The sequence below is a fragment of the Onychostruthus taczanowskii genome, unplaced genomic scaffold, assembly GCF_017590055.1.
Source record: "Onychostruthus taczanowskii isolate IOZ18803 unplaced genomic scaffold, ASM1759005v1 scaffold84, whole genome shotgun sequence".
NCBI classification, from domain to species: Eukaryota; Metazoa; Chordata; class Aves; order Passeriformes; family Passeridae; genus Onychostruthus; species Onychostruthus taczanowskii.
In genome coordinates this window covers 2,909,293-2,926,250 of record NW_024506332.1, presented here as the reverse complement: position 1 = coordinate 2,926,250, position 16,958 = coordinate 2,909,293, and the positions used below count along the sequence as shown (strand labels likewise).

Sequence of the window (16,958 nt, the reverse complement as noted above, 5' to 3'; positions counted from 1 at the left end):
ACTGCACGCCCAGTTCTCCGGCCATGGCGCGGTCCCCAGGCCCCTCCTGCGCCTCAGCCTTGCCGGGCCCGGCCCCGCCCCACCACTGCACGCTGGGCGGCGCAGACGCATTGGGCCGGGATCGAAGGGCGTGGTGACGCGACGTAGTGACGCAAGGGAGAGGCGGGGCGGGGCGGGACCGGTGGTCGGGGCCGCTGTCAGAGCCGGGACCACGAGCGGGGTGTACGGACACGCCGGTGGGTTCCGCGCCAGGGCCGGACGGTGAGGCCGGGCCCAGCTGGGCGGGAGGGCCGGGGGCAGGGGTCGGGGCTGGAGCCGGAGCGGGAGCGGGGCGGGGGTCGCGCTGGTGGCCGCGAGGGGCCGGTAGCCCGCGGTCGCGCCCCGGTGTCCTTGGCGCCGCCCGGGCGCCTGGGAGGAGGGGAGCGGAGGGGGGGGCGGGACTGTGGCGAGATGGGCAGCCCTGCGGCCAATGGGAAGGCTCAGCTGCTCGCTTCGGGCCTATAGGCAGCGAGGGACGCCAATCCCGGGCGGCGGCGGCGGGCGGTGATTGGGGGGCGCGGGCGGGGGCGGGCCTGGCGCGCTCTCAGGGCGGGGCGGGGGTCCCGCTGCCCCTTCCCGCTCGCCTCACGGCTCTCCCGCGCCCGCCCGGGCCCTCCGCCGGCCCGCTCCGTCCCGTGTGCCCGCTCGGGGAACGCCGTGCGAGCCCGCGGCGCCTCGCGGACATCTCTGGAGCGCTCTGGTGGGCTGGGGTCGGCCTTGCAGCGCACACCGAGGGTCTGCCCCGGCCCGCGCCCGCTCTGAGGCCCTCGCCTGCCGCGGGCCCGAAGGTGCCCGGTGCTGGATCAGCTGTGGTTGCAGCCCGTGGCTCTGGCCCCGGCGCTTCCTGGAAGGTGGAATTTGTGCTGTTTTTAACCTAGAAGGTATTGCTAAGCCGCAGGTCCTTACCAAGTACCTGCCATCTAGGCCGACGTCCCCGTCCCGGCTGCGGGTGGGTCACATTTAGCTTTAATTTGTTTCTTGGCGCGCTCCGGGCCGTCATCTGTTGTGGGCATTCCTGAGGTGACCTTTCGGTGAGGTTTGGGCTGTGGCTGGCTGCCCCTCTGCACACTCCTCAGTCGTCACTCCTCGTGTGACCTTTGCGTTCCTCTGTGACCCTGATATCCCTTATCACAGACTTGGTTTCCTACGTCCTTGCTCCTGGTTCTCTATTTTGATCCAACTTGCAATCATCCCAGCTCCAGCTGGGATTGCCTGTCTCTGTCCAGGCTCCTAGCTAACCTTTCCTGCAAGAGATCTTCTGAGAGCAGCTAGTTCTGCTCACTTTGGGTCAAACTCTGGCATTAACCTCACTGTTTTCCAGAGAGGTCACTGGATGCTGCTGAGTGACAGCACCAAAACTGGATATGAAACTGGAGATGATGATGCTACTTGTGTGCTAAAGCTTTTTCCCTGCCATATGCATGCCTGTGCTCTGGCACCGGATTCAGTTGGCTCTCTGAAATATCACGGAATCATGGAACGCTTTGAGTGGGGAAGGATCATCCAGTTCCACCCCCCCATAATCAGGGACACCTTATACTAGCTGAGGTTGCTTCAAACCCCATCCACCCTGGCCTTGGACACTTCCAGGGATCCAGGGCAACCTGTTCCAGGGTCTCACCACCCTCACAGGGAATAACTTCCTCCCAGCAGCCCATCTCACCTGCTCTCTGGCAGTGGGAAGCTATTCCCCCTTGTCCTGTCATTCCAGGCCCTTGTCTGAAGTCCCTCCTCAGCTCTCTTGGAGCCCCTTTAGCGGCTGTGAGGGTCTCTAAGGACTCCCTGGAGCCTTCTTTTCTCTAGGCTGAACATCCCTGACTTTCTTAGCCTTTCAGAAAAATAACAGTGTGTGTTTTGCTGTGTAGATCTGATGAGGGTGAACTGGGAGAATCCCCAGTGCTGTGGCACTTGTGGTCCTGCACCTGCTGGCCTTTCTTGCCAGGTGTTATTGTGGGCAGGGTGGAAACAAGTGGTTCCCTTTTTCCTGTGGGAAAAATTTGTCTGAATTCAGGTGACTCTGGGTCTTCCTCAGGCTCTTTGAACCAAAACCTTAGAGTTTGCAATGGGAAGTGTAGCCCCTGTCATGCCGGGCAGCCAGAACTACAGAATCAGAATATGCTCAGTTGGAAGGGACCCACAAGGATCACCAAGTCCAGCTCCTGACCCTGCACAGGACCATCCCCAAGAGCCACACCCTGTGCCTGAGAGCACAATCTAAGTGCTTTTTGAACTCTCAGGCTTTGTGCTTTGACCACTCCCCTGGGGGGGCTGTTCCAGTGTCCAAACACCCTCTGGGTGAAGAGCCTTTTTCTAATATCTAACCTAAACCTCTCCTGATGCAGCCCTTGTGTCCTGTCATTGGTCACTGCAGGGGACAGATCAGTGTCTGAACTAGATTCAGCTGGAAGGCTGGCTAGCACCATGCTGGCTGTGAAGGTGTGTTGTTCTTTCTAGTCCCTTGTGAAATTTCATTTTAATCTGGCGAAGGCGTGGTGACTGCTTTGCCTTTGGGCTGCTGCTCGTTGGACTGGTCTGGGATATGGAAAGCAGCCAGCTGGGTCACCTCTAGCCTTGGCTCCTGCCTCTTGCGGGAGGAGCTGGGTGGAAAGGGCAGCTCCAAGTGCCTGCACTTCCTTCAGGATGATTTCCAGTGCTTTCCTTGGGCTGTGGTGCTAGGTTGGATGTGTGTAAAACCCCATGGCTGACCCCAGGCTTCCTAGTACATGCCCTGCTGAAAGCTGCAGGGTGGGAGCTCTCAAAGGTCCCACACTGGCTCCAGGTTACTTTTCTGGGTTCTCTGAGCAGGGGAGAGCCCCTCTCTGGGTCTTTCAGCTGCACTGATATTCTTGAGTCTGGGCTTTTTAGGAGCAGCAGTCTTTCCTGGAGCCCACTTCTCAAGTGCTTTGCACTGCTATAGCCCTGCTTTGCAAGCAGTTCTCCCTGTAGACAGCTTCTTCCCAGCTTTATCCTGGTGCACATCACAACAAAGTAAGAAGAAAACCTCAGCCAAGCAGAGTGGTCATAGAAATGGAAGCCCAGACCAGCCTGGAAAGGAGAGTGATGGAAGAAACTGAAATCAAGGGATGTGGGTGGCTTTGGTGTGCAGTGGCTCATTCGAGGCCGGTGTTGGGTGCCCTCCAAGCAGATTTACTGTGCACTGTTGTGACAGGGGTGATGATGATGCCATGCTGCCAGGGATAGGAGAGGCAGACCATGCCAAGTGTACTGAGTGAAAACTGCCTTTCCAAGCCATGAGGACCCTGGCTGTGGGACAGGGTGGATGGATTAATCCAAATTAAGAGCTCATCCTAAGCTCGGTTCTCCGTGCTCGGCGAGGGGGTGGTCTCTGTTCAGTGCTCTCCTGCAGTAATTCGTAACCCACTTTTCTGTTCTTCCTCAACAGGACCTTGGTGTGAGGAAACAGGACAAAAATGCTTAACTTAAGGACTTGTGCAGCAAAACTGAGGCCGTTGACGGCCTCACAGACTGTAAAGACACTTTCCCAACACAGACCGGCAGCACCCAGGACGTTCCAACAGCTCAGGTGCTACAGTGCACCGGTGGCTGCCGAGCCATTTCTGAGTGGGACTAGTTCAAACTATGTGGAGGAAATGTATTATGCTTGGCTGGAAAATCCCAAAAGTGTACATAAGGTAAGGACCAACCTTGCCAGGACGTCACCTTCACTTCTCTGTGTGTCTGAACAGTAGGTGCAGGTAAGTGCCACCTCTTGAGGAGGAGTGAATTCGTCAGTAGGAGCTGGATGTTTGTGGATGGTCCTTCTGCCTCGCTTTGCCCAAAAAGAAACAGCAGTGATTCCTTGAGCAAGAAGCAAGAGGAGCTTTTTCTGTTCAAGAGGAAACGCCGTGGGCTTGGGACATGGGCGACATCCTGGATCACAAGCGGATACAAGGAATGCTTCTGGGAGTCCACTTGTAGCAAGCTCCCAATGCTGTATTTTTTCCATCTCTGGTGGCTCATGAAGAGGATTGATTCTGGAATGGAGGATGGGGAAAAGGGGCAAGGAGGGTGTTCTCCACATTGTAACTGGTTTCCTTTTTGTCTCGGGCATGGGTGGTATTCTGTGTTGGGGCAGATGTAGCTGAGCTTGGCTTTGAGCTTGTGTGTGTAAAGCCAAATTGCTGATCTACAGACTTGGCCTCATTCTGGCCTTGTCTTTTGTGTGGACTCCACCTTGTTCCAGTGACCTGTTTACCAAGATTCCATCCCAGCTCCTCTCTGCACTCCTCTGTCCCCTCTGCACTTTTTCATGGGTCCCCTGATGCTGAGCTGCTGTGCTCGGGCTGGGCTTGCAGCTGTCTCTGGTCGTGTTGGCTTGCAGGCTTCATCAGCCTGTGTGCCCTGCCCAGGGGAGGAAAGTGCCACTGCTGTCCCTGATAAGCATTGGCCTCTGTCCTGCCAGATGGAAGGTCAGATCCTAGGGTGGAGCTCTTGGAAGGAGTCAGGCTGTCACGGGGACCTGGCTGAGGTTTTTCTCTCCCTGTGTAACACAGAGACCAGCTGCTCCTTGCTGTGCTGTGTCCCACCAGGGAGGAGGGACACGTTCAACTGGGAAGAGCTGGAGCGTCTTTATGTTGTCACCAAAAACCTCTGAGGCTTCCTGCTGGTGTGATGGTGCCAGCTGAGCACACTGAATACATTTCCTCCTTGTAGACACCAAGGGTTTAAACTGCAGAACAAGCTTTAGTGCTTGCTTAAAATAGGGAAGGTAAAAAATAGATTATTTTAGAGCATTTTCTGCATGGAATCCTTTAGCTGAGCTCTAGTTTTCAAGTCCAAATAGCAGAGTTGGATAATAATAACAGTAGAATAATAAAAATTAGAGAAGAGTGGGAGAAGGAGGAGGTGAAGGCATGATGGATGGATGCCAGTGGAGTACCACGGGGGCAGTCAGTGCTGCTTGCTCCTGGGACTGCATCCCCTTAAAAGTGGGGACACCATCCTCCTGCCCTCCATTTGACCAGCTTGGCTGCTTGGTACAGCCCACACTGTCTCCCCATACCCTAAGCAAACATCATGGGTGCTTCAAGGAAGGTGGCCAAACAGCTGTGGGTGCAGGTGGTACCTGCATGTACATCTCAGGTAGGTTCAGCCTCCCTAAGCAGCAGCACTGGAGTTTGGGTTGAACTGGGTGACAGGGACACAGCTCTCCCCATGGATCTGTACATGAAACAGCCCTTAACACAGACCCCTTAACTTGCCAGTGTTTGGCATTCCCTTTTTTAAATTGAAAGGAGTTTGATGACCCCATCACCTTCAGAAAACTGAAGGTCCTTGTCTAGATTGATAAAGGACACAGCAATGAACCCACTGGTTGCTACTTCACTGCCTGCTCTTAGCAAAGATTAAATTTGCCTTAAATTTGGTTCAGGCTACTCCTCCTCCTGCAGCCTTAAGTTCTGATGTTCATCATCTTCTCCCTGCTGGAGCAGGACCTCCTGCAGCCTTAAGTTCTGATGTTCATCATCTCCCTGCTGGAGCAGGGGGTGCTGCCAGGCCTGCAGACCATGCCAAGCAGGGTTGATGCTTCTGGAGCCCGTGGCAGGGGAAGGAGCAGGAAGCAGCCTGAGCTGGAGGTGGAAGCAGTGTGTCCCAGCCTGAAGCACCCTCAGTGCCTGTTGTGGATGGACCCCTCTTGCTCTCCATGCCTGACCTCCAAGCTGAGAAACTGGGACATGACAGCATGAGCCCACACCTTTCTTCAGAAGTTGAATTTGGTAGAAGGTGCTGGTTTGGCTTGGTGAGCTGGTTTGGGACTGTTCTCAGTAGAGGAGTCTGCCCTGAGCTCCACTCACAGAACTGAGCCTAGGATCCCTCTAAAGCCTGAACTGTCCTGGTGTGTGGCAGGCAGCTGGTTCACCAATTCCACTTTTCCAGTGCATGGAGGAGCACTGGGAAAGCCAGTCCAGGCTAATGCTTTGTGTTGCAGCTGTGGGGCGTCTAAAAACGCCCTGGATCTGAGCTCTCTTGTACCCAAAATGTATATCTATGTATCTTATATCCTGTATGCATCTATACAGGGTATAAAAGCAAGTGGAGCACTCACAGAGCTGCCACGGGCATGGAAAAGTCAGAGGACAATAACCCCATGAGTTTATTACTGCTGTTACCTTTGGCAGGTGCTGGATTAAGTCCAAAGTTCTCCTTCCCATGATAAAGCAGGATAACTCTGATGGGGCAGCCTCTCCCCTGGGAGATGGGAGCTCCAGAGGCACCTCTGTGCTCCTCAGAAACCCATGGGATAGCCCTTGGATTCTCTTGAATTCAAAACCACATCAGCAGGTTGAAAGCTGATGTCTTTATGGCCCTTATCTCTGCCCTAGCCTGCCCTGTGCCATCCAGGTGTCATTCTGTGGAGCAATAAAGCACTCAGTGAAAGTGCCACACCTTGTTTGCAGAGCTTAGGGTTAGAAAAAGTGAACTTTTACTTCCAAAACAGAAGCTAATTGCAACTCCAAGAGAAATTAATGGCAGAAGGGAGAAGATTATAAAATCAACACCCCTGGCTCCGTCCCTGTCCCCATCACCCCCCTCTCAGGTTGACAGGTGCTCCTTTTCTCTTGCCTGTCTTTATTTGCCAGTACATGAACCAAGATTAAACCGTGGAGCAAAGTATCCAGCCAGGTTCCTCTCCATCCCAAGGGCACAGAGCCCATCCCTGGGTGCTTGTCCCTCTGTTTGCAGGAGCTGATGGCTTTGGGGGCACCCAGGAGCTCTGAGCCTATGGAAGGGAAGGGCTGAGATGGAACAAAAAGCAGCTCTCCCTGTTTTCCCACTGAAATTTCCTTTAGCAGTCAGAGCAATGTTGGGTATTTTCTGTCTTCCCTTTTTTTTCCCTTGAGGGAGTGATTGTTTATCAGTTACAGTGTCAAAATGTTCCAGATCTTATTTATGTTCCTTTAGCGTGACCTGTTTCTAAATTTACTCACCTTCTGCAGTCATGTGATGGGACAATGGGCTGTTTGGGTAAATTGGGTCTGGAAATACCTTCCTGGGGCATGTGATGGGTGCTGCAACCGGAGGAGCTCGGGGGGGAACAGCTGACCTGGGGTGACTCCAGCAAAGGGCAGATTTTCAGTCCTTTCCACCCTGCTTCCAGGGGACAAAAGCTGTTTTCTGCCTCAAACAACCCCTGCTTTGAGGGCACTTTTCTACTTGATTTAAACACTCTGGGGATGGCTGGGCTTGGCCTATCTCCCATTGCCAAGGCTGCATTTGGTGCTCTCCAAGGTGCAGGATGCCAAGCTCCCCAGCGGTGGAGAGACCCTTGGGCTGAAGCCAGCATGCAAATCCCAGGGGATTTGTTTGCTTTAGCAGCTTCCTGGGTCTGTGCTGGCACACAGCTGTTGTTCTGCTGTGCCCTCACATCCTTTGCCATTATTTGGTGACACATGAGATGAGGCAGACACGTCATGGGAGGATGTGGATTGGATTTTGTTTGGCCAGGCTCTCTCCTTCCCCAAATCTGTTGGTGCTTCTACAAGGAGACTGGTTAACTTGGGTTTGGCCTGGGACACTTCCAGGCTTTTCAGACAGTGCTGGAAAGGTATGACAGTGCACCAAGTCTGTCCAGGGCTTTTTCCCAGTGTTTTGATTTGTTTTCTTAACACCTAGAAATGCCCATCTGCAAAGGGAACAGGAGCAGAGGAGGCAGCTGCCTTGTTCTGGGCATGGGAGAGCTGGTATGGGAGTTCCTCTGTAGTGCTGTCATTGGTGTCACCAAAAGGATGGGGGAAAATTGAAGAAGAGATAGAAAAATAAAAACTTTGCTGGTTGAGGGCTGAACAATACAGCTTATGCTGGGATTTAGGTCTCTGGCCATTCAGACCATGGAAAGAGGAAGAGGTGTATTTGATTACAGGGCAGAAATATTTTTCAGAAAATATTGGGGAATTTATTGAGCAGTGGCCTCCCCAGGGGAGAAGGAAATGAGCTATAAGTCCGGGCTAGGGCTTATTGCTCAGAGCAGTGGTTCCAGGAGCAGAGCCAAGGGATGGGGTATCACTCTGTCCTGTTCTGATGCCACTGCTAAGGGAGGGGTGGCTCTGGTGTTGGTCTCATGCCAAAAGAAGCAATCCAGATGGATGGGAAGTGGGATGGTGATGCAGCTGGAATAGTGGGAGAGCTTTGTTGCTCTTTTGTTCAAGGCAGGTGGGTGCTTTCAGCAGCAGCTGCATGGAGCTGATGTGCAGTGGAGGAGGCAGTTCTGTCCTCTGCTTTGGCAGTAGAGACCTCTGTAGCCTTGCCTGGAGGAGGTGTTTGGACTGCAAATGAAGACCCTGCTCACCTCTCTTCTTTCTTTTTTCCTAGTCATGGGACATCTTTTTTCGCAACGCCAATGCTGGAGCTGCTCCAGGCACTGCTTACCAAAGCCCCCCACCACTGACTACCAGCCTCTCCACCCTGTCCCAAGCCCAGTCCCTGGTTCAGGCACAGCCTAACGTGGATAAACTGGTGGAGGACCATCTTGCAGTGCAATCTCTCATCAGGGCATATCAGGTAAGGGGACTTTGTGCCGAGGAGGGTCACGTCCTTTGTAGAGGGGCTTGCAGGGGCTGAGGTGGGCTGGAGTTAGTGTGAATGATGCACATGTTTGCATGGAGGATAGGAGCTGGGCTGCCTCCTTAGGAATAGGAGCAGCTGATCTGTTGGGACAGAAGCTCAGCTGATGCTTTGCTGGGCAGTAGGAAGAATAAAGCTGTTGTCATCCAAACAGGGTGGCAGGGAGGGGGAGGTCTTCTCCACACTGGGTGGTTTGCTGCTGTCTGGAATGCTGCCATGCTTGGCAGTGGCATGGAGCACCCATCCTGCTTCCCCCTGTTGCTGATGGAACTTCCCAGGAATGGAATGTCTCTTCAGTTAACTTGTTTTAATGACTAATCTGTGTTGTTGCTTCCAGGTCAGGGGTCACCACATTGCAAAGCTTGATCCTCTCGGCATTAGTTGTGTAAATTTTGATGATGCGCCAGTAACTGTTTCTCCAAACGTCGGTGAGAATTACTCTGCAAATTAATTCTAATGTAATTTAACTTTTTTACCCCTCCCCTCTTTTGTTTTTCTCTCCCTTTTGGTTCCTGCTCTCCTTTCCATTCCTGATGCATTTCATAGATTCGAGGGCATCATGTAGCACAACTCGATCCACTGGGCATCTTGGATGCAGATCTGGACTCCTCCCTTCCAGCCGATATTGTCACATCCACAGACAAACTGGGTGAGGGCTTTGAGAGCAGTTGGTGCTGCATTGCTTGAGCTCCCCTCTCTTTCACAGCTTCGTAGGTAGATTGCTTCACAGGCCAGGGGTCTGAAGTTTCCTTAGTAATGATCACTCTAAAATTGTAGTTGCCGGTAGCAGCAGCAGCGCAGTCCTGCCACCCTCCGGCTGCCACTCCAGTACTCAGCTCATGTTTCTTCAACCAGTACCAATCAGTGTTATCACTGATCTTGCTCAGCCAGAAGCAAGATCCCAGAAGGGCTGGAAGCAATTGCATCTTCTAGAAATGCAAAGCAGAGAGGTTTTTTGTTGGTGAGAGCTGGAGGTCTGTTCTCTCAGCTCCTCTTGCTGCCCTTGGGGACCCTCAGAGCTGGGGGTGAATGTGCTGGCTTCATCTCTGCAGGGCTGGGGCTGCCCTCCTGAACTTCCAGCTTGCCACAGCATCTGTAAATCCTTTAATTGCCCTTTGTCCAAGACAGAGCTGTGAGTCCCTACTGGTGATCATAACAAGGAAGCTTTGGGATGCATTCCTGTCCAAGTATAGAGGTGGAAATTCCAATGCGTTTGAGTGAGAGCTGCATGAGTGTTGTACAGAAGTGTGTGTGCTTCCCAGGACTTGAAATCCTGATCTGAAAGTGCTTAAACCCAGCACCTCTCCATGTGCTTTAGAGCTGATTTCTGTAGTTTGCTACCATTCTCCTAGCCAGGATGAGGTTGCTGAACTCTGTCACCTCACTGGTGCTTCCCAGGGTAGTTCCCTGGCACTCCAGAGGCATGCTCATGCTCCTAACGTAGAGTAGAGCAGCAGTGATGATTACTAACCTTGCCAATTGACACAGCCAATCAGAATGCACGGTGCATGTAACCCTCCTTGATTCCTTATTCATCTGCCAGCACAGGGACACCAGCCCTGGACCTGCTGGACCTTCGGACAGGATTACATGTACCAGGAGCGGTAGGGAAGGGAGTAGGTTTTGGTTGGACCAGTTCACTGGATGATGAGGAAATTGCTTCATCCCATAGTCTGGATTCTGACATGCTTCTCTGGAAGACCAACCCTTGGATGAACCTCAGGAGCCATCCAGCTCCAGCTAGGAGTGTGTCCTGTGCTGAGATATTTTGATGGCAAGAGGTGGGGGGATGATGGCTGTGAACCCAGCTGTGGGAGAAGGCACACGTGCTCATAGTCAGCATTGTGAGGGAAGCAGGAAGACTTTTTAGGTGAATTTAAAGCCACTCACCATGGCTGGGTAGTGGAGAGGATGAGGAAAGGCTTTTCCAACTCGGGGTTTTTAGCCTCTGCTGTGGGCACTACAGTTCTGCAGAAGAGTAGGAGAGGAGAGCCCTGAAGCTTTATGCCTGGAGGATGTGTATCCCTTTTGAGAGTAGAGCAGGGTCTGGGTGAAACCCAGAGCAAGTCAGCTGTGAGTGGTGGCAGTGACAGCTTTCCCTCAGCAGGAAAGGGAGCCTGGTGTGGGCAGCAGAGTTATTGTGCTGCTCAGGAAGTCCTAAACTCAGAGTGGTCTGGGTTGGAAGGGAGCTTAGGAGGTCAGCTAGTCTAACCACGCTGCCACAGGCAGGGACACCTTCCACCAGACCAGGTTGCTCCAAGCCCTGTCCAACCTGTCCTTGAACATTTCCAGGAATGGGGAATCCACAGCTACTCTGGGAAGCCTGTGCTAGGGCCTCACCACCCTCACAGGGAAGAATTTCTTCCTTATGTCTAGTCACTGACATGCCCTTTGTCAGTGTGCAACCCTTGTCCCTGTCCTGGCACTGCAGACCCTGGTAAAAAGACTCTCTGCTCCTTTCCCATAAGTCCATTTATAGACTGAAAGGTCACAACAGGATCTCCTGGGGCTTTCTCTCCTCCAAACTTGACACTCCTGGCTTTCCCAGCCTATTTCCATAGCAGAGGGGCTTTTGCTTTGAAGGAATGTGTAGCACTTGACAGGGTGGTTAATAACAGGAGTGGTTTTGAAACTTGGAAACAATCTTGTTTCTTCTTTCTGAGCAGCAAAGTCCTTTAAAGGTTAGCTTTTGTGGTGTGATCACAGTTGCCAACAGTTTAAGTGGCAGTGCTGTGATTCAAATAAGTTGGATTCAAATGGTTGATCTCAGAAATTGATCCTTCTCCATTGCCTTTTGTTTAGCAACTGGTTTGGCTCTGGTTTGGAAGCTGTCTTTGGATTAAGCAGTGTGATCTTTGGGGAAAATGTCAGAGGCAGAAAACTTGCCCAGGGCTACTCAATCTGAGGAGTGGTGGGGCTGGAGCCACCCAATTCCCCTTTCTCTTGTCTTTTCTATTTAAAAAAAAAAACAAGAAATCTCATCCTGGTCTTCCACTGCAGCTGGTCTGGCATGGTAAGTGTGTAAAACAAGGACAGGATGACTACAGGAACTCAGTATGACCCTGAAAATAGAAAGGAAGAAATAGTACCTTAGCACACTGACTTCTGGGTGGTGTATGGAAGGCTGTGTGTGTCTAAGTCTCTGTCTGTCTGTCTTTCTCCCCGTGGAAGGCAGCTGCCAAGGGGAATTGATGGAAATCCTCCTCCAGCTCAGGAAGAGCCAGGCGAGCCCCTGCAGGGACCTGGGCTTGAGGTGCTCCCACCTTCCTTTTCCCCTCTTTGGGGAAGTGTCTGATTTTCCCTGCTGACCCAAACGACAAGTGTTTCCAAGGCCTTTTTGTAACCTAGGTGAGATTGAGGCACTTGGGTCACCTAACCTAGCTGGGCAGGAGCTCTGGTGCTGCATGCTTGCCCATGTTGCAGTGTGCTGGCACTCCTGCCTGCACCAAGCATGCTCCAGAGAGGCAGCTGTGCATGCCTGCTGTGCTGCCATCTTCGCTGTCTTCCTCATGAACTGCCTGCTTGTCAACACCCCAGTCCTCCTCCTCTGTGCTAAGGCAGCACCCTTACCTCCGTGGGTTGACCTTGAAATCCTCCCAGTAGCACGAGCAGAGCAGACCCTCTGGAGCAGGTGTTGGTGGGAGGCAGCTCCCAGCTTGTGCAGAGGGTCCCACTCCCTGTGATGCAGCTTGGCAGGATGCTTTTGGTCGTGGCAAATGAAGATGCCAGGCCACCCTCTCTCCCATCAAGGTGCAAGAGGAGATCTCAAACCATGCAGCTCAACTGCTCCCCAGTGTCTGATGCCCCCTTCCCCTCCTGCTCCTCCCTCCTCTCACCAGACTTCCCACCAGGATTCCTCCTCTGCCTAGTGTATAGTCATCCTCCATCCCTGCCCTTTTGCCTCTGATGGATTTTGCCTGTATTTTAAATACTGTATTTTTTTGACTTGTGCTTTCCATGACTAGTTTTCACAGTTTCAGATGTTTTTACTAACTTTGACTGCATCTCTCTGTCTTCTCCCTTTCTGCATCCCCCTCCCTGCCCTCCCCAGACCTCGCAGTGTTCAAGGAGCGGCTGAGAGTGTTAACAGTAGGAGGTATGCAATTAATGAGCCCTTAACCCTCTGGAGTGCAGGACTCTCTTTGAATAGGTTATTCTGGGCATGAACTGAGCTGGTAAAGTGGACCCCTCCCATCTCCCACCACTCCTGAGTTTTGTGACACGTTTTATTTTTAATTTCTACTCAAAGTCTTGACGTAGGTGTGTGGTTAGTGACACTTTGCCTTGTATAAATCCTCAGTTTGAGCGTTGCTGGCCTTTTCTATACTGTGTTTGCATGCCTGGCTTGCTAGAGTACATGTTTTGTTGTGAATATTAATTTTACAAGGCCTCAATCTCCCTCATTGGTTCAAGACTCCTAAAAATCCAAGCTGTCTTCTGCTGGTTTTGTCGCAGGGAAAATTTGGCAGCTTGTCCCTTGTCTTCCTCCATCCGATGGTGTTGCTGCCTATAAATACCAAGTGTTGTCAGAGCTGTCAGGCTGCAGCAAAGAAGAAGCAAAGATGCATAGATGTCCTAAAACTCCTTGTAAAATCTGATACTCCCCAAAGTGTGCCAGAGTGTATTCAAAGCATCACAGCAGAACAAGCCAAAGCCCTGTGCTGCAGGTCTGCAAGCTTCACCAAATTACTGAGGATTCCCTGAAGCCCTTCAGCAGGCAGTTTGTGTGGGATGCTCCCTGCTGCCTCTCTCTGGGATTTCTGTTTGAATGGGAACCAAAGAGAAGCCCCAGAGACATGGGGCTAAACTCTCAACTCCTGTCTGGTTCAGTGTTCCTAGGCATAGCTCTGGAGCAGAGCTGCTGGGGCCTGGCTTCATTCCCTCTCCTGGGACTCTGGTGTCCCAGGAGCAGAGGGGATGAACAGCAGTGGCAGCCAGGAATGTGTTCCAGTTCCTGGACTTGCCCCTCAAGGCTGCACAGGAATGAGCCATGACCAGCCCTGTCATCATGGAATCCCAGGCTGGCTTAGGCTGGAAGGGGCCTTTCATATCACTCAGTCCACTAGACCAGGTTGCTCCAAGCCTGGCATTGAGCACGTCCAGGGATTGGGCTGTCTGCAGCTCATTGTCCATTCCTGACCAAACAGCAAGGGACAGACTTTAACAAGGAAGGGGCTAGCTCAGGAGGGGCCAGTTTTTGCCTCCCATCCCCCTGAGGAAGGTGGGTTACACTGCCCTGCCATGCTTAGATGGTGTTCCCATCTCCTCTCTAAAATAACAGGTCCTCTATGGGTTACACTGCCCTGCCATGCTTAGATGGTGTTCCTCATCCCCTCTCTAAAATAATAGGTCCTCTGAAAGCTCCCTCTCTAAAATCTGGGGTCCTGGGATGGTTTGGAGGAAGCTGGGAGGAGTAGTGGTGTGTTTGTCTACTGCAGCTCCTGCCCTGGGTTAGGAAACACCTTGGGACCAGGCCCTGTTGGGAGTGCAGGAGGTATGAGCAGGAGCCTGAAAAAGGTGCCAGGGCTGTAGACTCCTTCATCCAAGCTCCTGCTTCAGAAGGGTCATGGGACTCTCCAGTTCCTGGACCTGCTTCTGCCTTTCTGCATTGGTTTAGCGAGGTCAGCACTGTCCCTCCTCCTCCGTGCCTCAGTTTCCCCAGAGACAACCATGAGCTTCAGCAGGTAGTGAGGCACCTCGGATGGCTTTGGGGTACAGTCTGCACCTGCAGCCCTAAATCCCAACCTCCAGCTCTTGAGGCCTGCTTGGCCCCTCTCCAGGCCCAGCTCAGCTCCCCACAGCCCCATACCACGAGTAGGAAGGAGCTGTCTCCAAATCGTCAGCTGCCAGCACCAGAGGGTGGAGGTTTGCTGAGAAGAGCTAGGCAAAAGCTCTAATTAAAAAGCTGTTGATTGGGGTGAAAGAGTACCTGGGCAGCCACCCCTGAGTGGCTGCTGGCCACCCTGCTCCCGGGCTGAGCTATTCAGGAGAGTCCATCAGAGCCCTGTTGCCTTTTCTCTTTTGTGCTTCTCTGTCTCTCCCTCCTTGGGGTTTCATCTGTTTGGTTGTGTCTGTTTTAACTGTTTCCTTCTCTGCTTTGACTCTCCATTTTTAATTCCCACCACGTGCCGACACCTCTGACGTGCTCGGTGACTCCTCAATTCCTGTTTCTTTTCTCTCCCCTTTGTTATAATTTGTTGCGTGTTTTTTGTGTTCTTGGGGCTCCAAACTCCCTGACTCACCCTGGATTTTAATTGCCCATTTCCATGCATATACATTGCTTTGTGGTTCATTTCCTGCGGTGCCTTCCATAATGACTCATTGTTCTGTGCTTGATGTCTTTTTGTTTAATTATGGCTTGGTTTTTATCCATATAAACCTCCTTCATGCTTATTATTTTTTTATGCTGCTTTTTTTTTGTCCCTTCCCCACTTCTCCCAAACGTACCTGGTCCCTGTGTGACGGTATCCACGTCCCTCTTCCTTCCTTCTTTCTCTTGCTTCTCCCACCCATGACAAATCCTGCAGGCTTTTATGGTCTGGATGAATCTGACCTCGACAAAGTTTTCCACTTGCCCACAACCACTTTCATCGGCGGAAATGAATCGGCTCTGCCACTCCGGGAAATCATCCGGCGGCTGGAGGTGAGGAGGGCAGGGGTCTCACCAGACCAGGGGCAGGGGCAGAGCACTTGTCTTTGGAAAGTCCTGGGTCAACCTACACATTTTAAGATTTTCACCTTGGGAACTGCTTCTCAGCACTCTTCCCCCCTCACAAGAGTCACCTCGAGTAACCTGCTCAGCTCTGATTGTCTCCAGCTTTCTGCTGCATTGCAGCAACACACTAGGTTTGCCCAAGGTGGAGCAAACCCCAGGCAGCTGGATATTGCCTTTTTTGAAACCTCTCCAGCTATGCTTTCCAGTTTGAAGCAGCAGCTGGTACTTGCAGAGCACAGGAGTGGGCTGGAGGCCAGTGATCTCCTCTTCAGGCACTTGCAGCAGTGTTGCTGTCCTGCATGGGCGTCCATCAGAGGGTCTTGGTGCAGGTTTGAGACCCCTGGGGCTGGGGCTTCCAACTCATATAGGCAGTTCCCCTTTTCTGCCAAATTTCATCCCCTCCTGTGCTTGGACTGGTCTCAAGCAGCTCTCAGGCACGCTGCAGGCTGCTCAGATGATCTCTGCTGAGACTAGTTGACCTTTGGAAGGAGCAAAACTCTGCCAACATCTTAGCCCATCTGCAGGAATGGGTTCCTCATTGTGAGAGGAGCTTCTTCTGATTCTCCCCTGCCCTGTGATGTGGGATTTTGGACTGCTCACAGGTGATGCCATGAAGAGGGAAAATCTCTCCTCTGAGGTGGATGTAAAGGATTTGAGGGACTGATTGTGGGCCCCTCAGAGAAGGGGAATTAAACAGCTTGATGCTGGGTCATGTGCACGGTCCAAGCTGGCCTGCAACGTCCTGGAACATGTCCTGCAGCATCCCTTTTCCTGGGAATACAACTCAAACAAGGCTCCTAAAGTGGGGCTGTTGCAGGGCTGGCAGCTGGGTTCCCCCAGGATCCCCCTCCAGCTGCCAGGCATGAAGATCAAAGTCTCTGCTGGCATAAAAGGGCTCCTTGGCTGAAAGGGTAAAGGGGGAAATGAAGAGCCCCTGGCCCTGAGCTCCAATGGAGCGCTTTGGGGGTTTGAGGTGCTGAAGCCCTGGCTGTTGCCTGATGGCCCCTCATTTCCTTGGAGCAGATGGCATACTGCCAGCACATTGGCGTGGAGTTCATGTTCATCAATGACCTGGAGCAGTGCCAGTGGATCCGGCAGAAGTTTGAGACCCCAGGCATCATGCAGTTCACCAACGAGGAGAAGCGCACGCTGCTGGCCAGGCTGGTCCGCTCCACCAGGTACCCTGGGGGGGCTTCACCCTCTCCTTATCTTCCCCAGGAGGTTTGCTCCCAGCCAGAGTGATGCAGCCACCAGCTGAGTCACATCTTGACGTCATCTGTCGCCGTCAGCTTAATGAGCAGGTTGATGCCACTGTCTGGCAGGCTCAGGTGCTGGCAAACAGCCTGAAATGTTGATGATCCTGAAAGAAAAGGTCTAAAAATAAGGATTAAGCGCAGCGTGGTGTTGGAGTGGGGGAAAATGGCCAGCTGAGCTCTGTGGGAAGGCACTGAAGTGACTGTTGAGCACTGCATGGTACCAGCTAGAGCATCAGGCAGTGCTGTGGCTCTGAAGGCACTGAAGTGACTGTTGAGCACTGCATCAGGCAGTGCTGTGGCTCCCTTGGTGCAGTCCCTGCCCCTTCTCTGGTTTCTGCCCTCATTGATCCCTCCCTGCCTTTGCC

The 16,958-nt window shown here is 52.6% G+C and overlaps 1 protein-coding gene across 2 annotated transcripts in view; it reads left to right on the top strand.

Annotated features, from left to right (window-relative positions):
* Nucleotides 1–140: 140 nt before the first annotated feature.
* Nucleotides 141–16,958, top strand: part of OGDH (oxoglutarate dehydrogenase) — a 25,459-nt gene continuing 8,641 nt past the window's right edge. The window contains exons 1-6 of one of the 2 annotated variants that reach the window (XM_041424801.1): nucleotides 141–261; nucleotides 3,443–3,692; nucleotides 8,371–8,559; nucleotides 9,169–9,271; nucleotides 15,150–15,265; nucleotides 16,361–16,515. In XM_041424801.1, coding sequence (XP_041280735.1) covers nucleotides 3,471–3,692; nucleotides 8,371–8,559; nucleotides 9,169–9,271; nucleotides 15,150–15,265; nucleotides 16,361–16,515 — 785 coding nt within the window. In that variant the 5' untranslated portion in view covers nucleotides 141–261; nucleotides 3,443–3,470. The remainder of the gene's footprint in view (nucleotides 262–3,442; nucleotides 3,693–8,370; nucleotides 8,560–9,168; nucleotides 9,272–15,149; nucleotides 15,266–16,360; nucleotides 16,516–16,958) is intronic. The other variant, XM_041424800.1, reaches the window with a different exon arrangement.